We start from the raw sequence: 9,287 nt of genomic DNA, 5'->3' as shown, positions 1-9,287 counted from the left end.
TCGATTAGTCCGAGCGATCGAGAAGCGCGTTCGTTCTCGTTAGTTATCGGCGTACACAGACGGCCGATACGGGAATCGGCCGTCACCGCGTCGAGAATGAAAGGAACCGTGGCCGGGCGTATCTCGTGATTCAGTAGCTTCTTACCGAACCGAGTAATGCAGTACTCGTGTACCGACGTCGATACACCGGGCATCGGGCGTCGTTTTGCTCGCCTATAAACGCCGCTCAATAAGAAAACCGCTATCTGGCTTTCCATGCCGATATCGGGCCCGACCGAGCGGTGCCAAGATCGGTCCACCGTCAGCGCCGAGACTCGCCAACGCCGGTACTTTTGACCAGCGAGCGAGATACACGGACGGGGCTCGATTCGACTCGCGTTGCTTAACTAACACGTGGCGGAGCCAAACGGACGCGTGTAACTGTATCGCGCAACGACCATTGTACTTTCACGATGTCAGATCAAAATCTACCGACCGGCCCGGCTAACAATTAATTTTTTTCACCCGTTACCGAGCAACGATTATCGACCGGCCTAGTTCCTACCAGCGACCGCGCGCGGCTGACTAATTGCGAATTTCGTCGTCGCGCGAAACAAATCGCCGCCCGAATATCTTTCCACGCTTTCGGGGACCACGATCCAATCGGCTGGTGAACTTCTACCGAGAGAAAGGGATAACGATTACGGTCTATATTGCTCACAGATCGCCTACGAAATTAACAGACTCGAACGAATAAGATTTCGTTTCAATTTTTCTTCATCGAGGAAAATGGAGACGTTGCGACCAATCGTGTTAACAAATGCCTACACGTGACTTACGTAGATTGAAAAATCAATTTCTTTTTTTCTTTTTTAATGGACCATCGAGACGGGCGTTGGAAACGATTTTAATTCGGGAGAATCGTCGACGAGTCGCGTTTCGAGTTAAGTAACCAAATGATGTATTCCTTACCATTGACTTGAAGTCTCGCGGGACAGCACAGGGGCTAAGAGGGATTGGACCGCCCATCTCCACACGAGCTGTTTATTCTGAACTTTAGCCACGGTCTCCGCCATAGTAATAGGAATAGATTTTAATTACGTCCCTATTTCAATATACATACTTGAATATAAAGCTTGGAGACTATAAGTCACCGAGGTTTCATTTATGCTTATATTTAATGCTGTTTTATCTCATCAGAGTTATTTAATATAAAAAAGTATATTATGTAATATTAACAATTTTTCTATAGGTGGAGTAACAAAGATGATTTTAAAATATAATTAATTTTCCTTAATGGAAGCAAATATTTTGTACGGCACCATACGACTTAACTCTGGTTCTTTTCCACAAACTAGTATTTAACCATATTCCCCGAAAGAACAATGTTCCAAAGGTATTAAAATTCGTTATTCCTATTACCGCATACAAGAGATACAGAGCGAACAGAATAATAAAAATCAGAAAATTAAGTCTTTTCTTGAAGAAAAATATACATCTTTTTAAGAAAGCAATTGATACACTTTGTCCGTACATCCAAATTTGAAAGCTATTATAATATTTAAGAAGAAAAATTGTGGCGACAGTTTTGTACCATACACTGTATATAACTTCTTTTGAAATGAATAAAAATTTCATTTCTATTTATTTCTAAATTATATTTTTATTAAGTTACTTTTGTTCCTAAAAAGAATTCTACTATTAATTATATAATCAATGCTTTCCGAGCAAATTGTAAAAACCAGCAAAAATTGTCCTGTTTTAGCTATAACTAATGTATAATAGTAATATGTTAAAATTACGCCATTGGAGCTCTGCCTGTTGCGTGTTTCTCGTTGTCTCTCTCTATCTCGCTATCTTCTTCGTCATTCAATCCACATGTGTCTGTAACTGTCGCGACGAATAGTGGACCAGAATTGAACGTGTGCGTGAGAATAAGTGTACTCCTTCCACTTTTCTCGCATTCTTGCCACAGGACTTCAAGTCAACGGTAGGGAATACACTTAATACCGACGAGCGAAGACGAACAGCGAGCTCGTGCGCTGTTCGCAAAGCGTGCGCGCGAAAGTGGCAAAGTTATGCTCGGAATTAGAAATGCTGGTTGAATTGGAAGTTGCGGTGCGAATAAGAGTCGGATGCTGAAGTTGAAGGTCAAGTGTCCCGTTCCAATTGGTAGCGTACTCGAGTCGTTCGGAAGTACGCGCGAGAAACACGAACGAAGGAAGCGCGTAAAAGAATTTTTTTAAAAGGTTTTATTCGAACGCGACAATAACAATTGTTTCCGTTGAGAGGTAAATCGAATAGATTCCAAATCGTCCACTTTTCGTACGTAAATATAGGTTTCTTTCCAAACGTAACGAAAACCGTGACATTTGTCGAGATTTCTCGTTTGGATCGATAGACGAGACTTTCGTTCTTAATAGAACGTTCGTTGCGTAGATATACAGGGAAAGTGATGGTCAATATGACATCATTTCCGTGGCATGCGATTCGTTTTCATAAGATTGCCGCGTTAGCCATGAATCGCCGGTTAATACCTTTCGGTTATAATGGTTATTACCTTTGGATATTTTCGCAACCACACCTGATAACATTAGCATATTTATCAACTTATCATTGATACATACGCGCGAGATACGAATGCATCGAGAACTCAATCTGATCTACCTACTTGTCGGTTGAAAAAGGAACTCATTTATTCCGCCCCAATTCCGTAGCCACGGTTCCGCGTAAAAATTAATATTTACCGTTATCGCCGGCGGAAAAATCACGACACGGAGAGATTATGCGTAGAAGACCGTAGACCGCGGCTTGCACCGGTCTGCAGTGCATCGACCAGTTCCACCTTTATCGCGGCGATTTCTCGATCGCACCTGTACGAGATTGGAATTCGACTCGGAATCGGTCAGGTTGAGGAAGAGAATGGAGAGTAGCCACGGGTGGACACGAGCCTCGCATTCTCCGCTTAAGTGAATTCCGCGTGTGGCGCGCGGGTGTCGAAAACACAGGGACCACGAGTCCGTGGAGCTGAACGCGCGCACAGGACCGCACAGCACCGCTCCGTTCGGCGACGACGGCGGAGCGGTGTTAGCAGGCGTCGCGTTAAGTGCATCGTGTGCAGGTTGCGTGAGCGCATTTATGCGACGCGCAGGGGCGGATCCTTTGTATTCCATATAAAACGAATCATCCGACGGGTAAAAGGGACCGCTGGAATTACGGCCAACGACGCGACGCCGTGGACGGGGCAAGAGTTAGTAGAAACTTCGCGGACAATTTCGCTGTGTATCGCTTATTGCGCCTCTCCCTCTCCCCGCAGCACGGTTACGTAATGAAATTTATAGATCTGCCCGGTCTCCGTGGACACACGGTTGGTTGGCAACCCCCTCCACCGCCTCCGCCTTCGGTACGCGTCTCTTTGTCACTTAAGACTAAAACCCACCTTTAGCCTCCTTCACCCCCTGAATCCGTTCTTTGGCACACACTCGAAGGGACCAATTGACGCGCGACATAACTTCGCATCCAGCGAGCCAGTGGCTGGTACATAGAACCACACTTAGGGGATATATATCCGGTAGAGATGCGCGAGAATACGGAACGTAAGAGCGATGTCCACTCGGTGGCCGTCTTCGCCCGCTCAACGGAGGTTAAGGTTCCTCCCGACACGCAGCCGCGGTAGCCACCTATAACCTCTCGACGACCAGGGACGCACTAATGTTCCGAGTTTCTCGTAAACTTGGCAGATTTATGCACTACCGTGGAGGCTCCCGCATCCGTTTAAATAAAGTCGCGACGATGGCTATAAAATTATTATCGACGAGAGGCCCGGTGAACGTTGCCGGTTTTACCCGAGGGGCAGCTCGTACGGGGTGCGGTGAAATTCGGCGCGCGACACGAGAAAGGGGTTCATTCGAGTGAAAGTTTATCGAACGACGAAACTTATCGAGCAACCTGGTACTACACTGTTCGATAAGTTGTATCGAACGACAAAACTTATCGAGAAACCTAATACTACACTGTTCGATAAGTTGTATCGAACGACAAAACTTATTCGACAACCTGGTAAATCGGTAACGGGGATTAAAATTTGTACCGAGTTCTCGAGAATAATCGGTAGATTTCCCGAGTGGTTAATCGTAAGCTCGAATTTGACGAACGATTCATCGTCGATTCACTCGATAGTTAAGAAATTGAGGGAATCGTTGGGAAACTGTACCTGCCGAATTACGAATGCGTGAACTCTTACGCAAATTCATTTTCTTTATTCGACGTAATCTTTGACGTGACATTTATTTACATTTACCGAATACGTCCACTAATGGGAAAAGTCTAGGTGGATATGTTGAAGAAATTAAATGTGAATTTCCATAATGACGTTTCTTCCAACTTTCTTGTATCCATTGATCGTCGCAAAGTAGCTGTAAATAGAAATAGTGATTCGTAGTGGAAACGAAGCTTCGAATGAACAAATTTTATTCCGCGCTTACGAAATAGCTTCGAAGGTGTTTTTTTTTTCCTGGTATAGTTGCGCGTATCGTAGATCGATCACGGACCGGGTAAGAATACAGAATTATTCCGTAATAACGATCGATACGATTATTTGCATAATTTAATGCCGTCTGTTTCAAGAGGGACGGTGTACGATGTACACTATACTTTGTTATTTTTTTGGCGATGTTAATGAAACTTCGGGCGGACTTGTTCCTTTTAAAGGAATGTCACCGTATAACCCGCGTACAAAGCACCAGGCACACTGAAAAATGCAAGTGGAACAGAAAGAGTTAACACCAAGCGCGAACGCGGCCCTGATGGAATTTGCCTTTCTGCTTAATATTCACAGTGCGACACCGGCGTGTTAATTAATTCAACTTGACGTACACTACTTAAGGACGTACAGTGAAATACATGCGCACGATTACGACGATGTACGCGCCAGTGCGTATTTGCGAAACAAAATTGTGTCGTTCTTCTTAATTCTTTGTGGAGAAAGCGATGCGAAATCATCCGTATGATTCTTTCGAAAACTCTTATCGATTTATTTATTTATTTATTTATTTATGTGCTAAGTAAACGTGTTGTCAAAATTTGTCGAATATTTTCAATAAAGATTCGATATTTTCTTTTCAGATTGGAACCAAATGGTCGATGTGTATTTCAGAACGATAGAATAAGAGCATTATGTACTGGCAAGAACAAGTGATCGGTCGATCAAATTGAATACGTGAGAAATATGCGTGACGAAAGTTGTATTATTATAAGGAAAAATGACTACTAAGACACGGATCGACTATTACGACTCTGAATGCAAAATCATCGATTTCATACCCAAAAGTTATAGAATTGATTTAGTGGAAATACAAACTTCATAGTGAAGCATTTAGCGACATTTAATTTCATCTTATTTGCATTGTTTACGTAATCGGCTTATTTAGATGAATTCTAATAGCGCCATTTTGCAAGAAGACTGTTTATAAAATCTTTTTGAACCTTTTAAAACACCTTTCGGCGAATAAAGATTCTTCGATACATAAAAGGTTATGAATTTATGCAGGAATCGTTTGAGGTGGCCTAAAAGTGTTTATAAATCAAGTATTTTTAAGTTCTTGAAGCTTTGAAAACATTGTTTCATACTGAAGGTAAACCGTGTAGAAAAGCAAATTTAATATTTGTAATTTATATATAGCAATAAACTTAGCAAACAAAAAATTCGGTTTAAAATTGAATAACTGTACGAATAACAATAGTAATCATTACGGTAAAAAGATACAATCCTTAACATAAAAAATTTCCCGTTACGTGTTGAAACATTCGATAGTTATCGATATCATTGGATTGTTATCGATAATTAAATAAATTATTTACACGTTGTAACAGGGGCAATTGTAGGAAAACGTTTTGAATAAATATATAATTACTGTTGATGTAATAGTATTATATAACGTCAAGTTCCATTGAAATATTTAAATGTTACGTTTTTAATGTTAGGTTGCCTCTTCTAGATTAATAAACTGCAGGTTGTCGTAAACACTGGTGAAAACATCTGGGTATCCTTGTGCGCAAAGAACACCACGAGACACGATACCAACGACTTGACCATTGAAGACCAATGGACCGCCACTGTCACCCTGAAAAAGACATAAACAAATATAAAATAATCTGTACAAGTGATCCCCTCCATATTACCACAGATGCACGTGGTGTCTGTAACTTGGACTAAAAGTATCCTAAACAATAGAAACAGTATAACGCTTTTCTTCTTACCAAATAAAACTTCATTAACAAAGGACCTCAATATCTAAATTTCGGTTGTTACGTTTTGATAATTAAACCTACCGATGCACAATATACCTATAATGTAATCGTTTCTTCAAATATTGAACCAAAATGTTTCTTTAACAGAATTTTGTAATAACTGAATTTTGCTACTGAAGAATTAAGTTTCTAATTCTCTTTGAAATGTACCATTTTTTAGAATTTTCAAACAACGAGTTTCTGAAACTGAATTTCTCTCACGATGCGACTAAGCGATTAAGATGTAATACATCTTAATTTGGTCAAAATCTTCGTGAACGTGGTAAATTGAGTTTTTTGATATTTACACTGCATATTCCTTGGTTGACATTGTTTAAAGTGCAGATCTCTGTGGTTATGTCGCCATATACTTCTCTGCAAGTGTTAGTGTCGATGATCTTGACGAAGAGAAATTGCTGCATGTTTGAAAGTTGGGACGGAGGAGTGGACGTAAGGCCCCAACCGCTTACAACAGCATAGGCACCTTCTGGTGGTCTGTTAGTGGCAAGAGGAATAGGCTGTTGGTAATCGTTGAAGTTGATCTCATCGGCAAGCTGTAAAAATGTATTCGCGTTAAAGTATAACATAAACAATACTTAACGATTAGTGTAACTCCACAAAAGTAAATTGTGAATTTAATAGGTTGCTCGATAAGTTTTGTCGTTCGAGAAGAAATGTAACTGTTAGATTCGTCGTTTTATTTTTCCAAAGATGGTACTACTGTTCGATGAACATGTGTGAAGTTTCATGTAGATCTGTCGACTCGTCTGTATATTTAACAGTTGTTCAAAGTTGAAGTGTCATAGTATATTTTACAATGGAAAAGACGACAAAACTTATTATATCTTGTAACAACCTAATATATCTCGAATATATATTTAACCGATCGAAGATTACATACTATTTACGATACTCACCGGTTATTTCTAATCAATTTTGCGAGAAGAATTTGATATATACAGCTTACGTTACTGATTCTAGTATATTTACCTTCTCAAAATCGAGTATAATTGATTGCTTACGCGTACAACGATTCTTACCTTAATCATACCAATGTCCCCATCTCCAGGGAAATTTACAACGTAATACATAGCTGCCACTTTATGGCTTTCACCACCCTGATCAAGGTAAATGGAACCAGTTACAATGGTCGCATTGTTTATGTTTCGAGCAGCGGTTCGAATACAGTGTGCCGCAGTAAGAATATGATTCTTGTTAATTATGACACCCCCACAAAAGTGCTGATTTCCCATCCTGAAGGATACTGTATAGGGAAATTGGCCTTGTTGAGCTATTGAACCGCGCACTATCTTTATAGACTTGTGAGGGCCCACTATTGCTGTGAAACTATCGGTGACCAAATTGCGGACAGAAGCGGCGCCGACTGCACAAAAAAAAAGTAAACTTGTAGGGAAAGTACTCATATATAAAGATTATCTTCTAGTTATCGCAATATTGTCTGTTCATTCGGTTGAATTAAATATTTAATATTTTAAAGGCCGCTGTAACATATATGCGACCTTGACAGCCGGCACGTTTCGGCCGCTGTCAAGTATTCATGATTTTGTCAGCCAATGCTTATCGGTCACTGTCACGTATACTATGTAACTTCGCCAACCAACGCTTATCGACCGCTGACACATCTATCTTAGACACCCGGTCGTTGTGTCATTCAACTTATTGAGGTTGTTCGGTTTGACATTACCTACTTCGATTTAACAACAATAAGAATGGTAAACAATTTGTTTAAAAGAATTTTAACAAATTCGATTAATGCGATTGCTTTAAAGAAATACTTGTTTCTATTATTTGGAAAAAATGTTAAGATTAAAAAAATTCAACCCCTGTCTTATTTATCCCTTTTACAGGCCAGTTTTCAAAAAGAGTGACGCTAAAATTTAAACTTAATCTTGTAGAAAGATTTATACTTGTTTTATTTAGACAATTATACTTGCTTTTTATTGTGTAAAATTCTTTGAAATACATTTAATTTGTTTGCACTCGATTTGGCAAAATATGTTTGGATTCGATCTGGCCCAAGGTGTGCAAATCAGAATGTTTGATAACACGAAATCAATACTTATTTTAATAGCAATCTACTCTCATGCGACGATAAATGTCTATTGCACTTACCAAGGCCGATGATCGCAAATAAAAGAAGATTGAAGAGAATGCGACACATGATTCATATAGCACCTTGACTTTAACCGTACTCACGGTTAACGCAACCAGCAACGAAACATGCATACTTTATATACCATTCTGAGAACACTGATAGCTATGATAATTATTGCGTGTTATATAATTATAGTTAATGGTTTTACGCTTCGTTTACGCTAACAACAGCGCAAGATTGGAGGCAACAAAAAACATTTTAAATATTACCAACTTTAATTCTTTAAAAACATGTTTCAAATTTTTTTATTCCGAAATTTGCAAAAGTAACGAAATTATAGAATATTTTTGAGTGTGTGTTAGGTATTTCGAGCACACTGCACTACCAAAACGGAAGTAGACTAGAAGATACTGCATCGTTGGCTAGGTTTACACACTTATTACTTTATTGTGAGTTAAACATGGAAAATTTAACAAATACGAAAGAAGATGCCCATCTCGTTGCTCGTTTTATCGTTTCGTTAAGCCGTTTTCTTAAAATGGTAATGTACAAACGAAAAGACGCACGCGACGAAAAACAATTGCAAACGAAAATAATGAAATTCTCGTAGTTCAAAACATCTGTAACAAATGTTTAGTGAATTTTAAAGCGTCATAAGTTCCACAGTCTGTAAAGTGTCCTCGTACCAAGAACTTCACTTAGAGAAATGACCATGAAAACCCCCATGCATGTTCCACCTTTGTTTGAAATTAAAAGTTTATATTTTCTTACGTGAACTTAAATTGAATTTTTAACTTGAAATGGTAGCCATTTTGTAATGAATTATTATCTTTCCAAAAACTTACTTTTCTTTTCCAAGGAAGAATTTTTATTACATTAATAAATTCGAATAACACAATTACCG

General features: G+C 39.4%; 1 protein-coding gene across 1 annotated transcript; it reads right to left on the bottom strand.

The window, feature by feature from the left end:
• Positions 1 to 5,338: 5,338 nt before the first annotated feature.
• On the bottom strand, positions 5,339 to 8,485 carry LOC143153309 (chymotrypsin-1-like). The gene is made up of 4 exons (XM_076324338.1): positions 8,401 to 8,485; positions 7,308 to 7,651; positions 6,576 to 6,821; positions 5,339 to 6,101 (listed from the first exon to the last, which is right to left on the bottom strand). The coding sequence occupies exons 1-4, from the start codon at positions 8,447 to 8,449 to the stop codon at positions 5,958 to 5,960; spliced, it is 783 nt and encodes a 260-aa protein (XP_076180453.1). The 5' UTR covers positions 8,450 to 8,485; the 3' UTR covers positions 5,339 to 5,957.
• Positions 8,486 to 9,287: the final 802 nt, after the last annotated feature.

The sequence above is a fragment of the Ptiloglossa arizonensis genome, chromosome 12 (assembly GCF_051014685.1).
Source record: "Ptiloglossa arizonensis isolate GNS036 chromosome 12, iyPtiAriz1_principal, whole genome shotgun sequence".
In the NCBI taxonomy this organism is placed as follows: Eukaryota; Metazoa; Arthropoda; class Insecta; order Hymenoptera; family Colletidae; genus Ptiloglossa; species Ptiloglossa arizonensis.
Note: the sequence above shows the minus strand (reverse complement) of the source record. Positions and strands in the feature narration are given on the sequence as shown.

Coding starts and splice junctions, on each gene's coding strand:
- LOC143153309 (XM_076324338.1), bottom strand. CDS start 8,449: ATGTGTCGCATTCTCTTCAATCTTCTTTTATTTGCGATCATCGGCCTT. Junction 6,822..7,307: donor GGGACATTGGTATGATTAAG/GTAAGAATCGTT, acceptor ACATTTTTACAG/CTTGCCGATGAGATCAACTT. Junction 6,102..6,575: donor TCAACCAAGGAATATGCAGT/GTAAATATCAAA, acceptor TGTCTTTTTCAG/GGTGACAGTGGCGGTCCATT.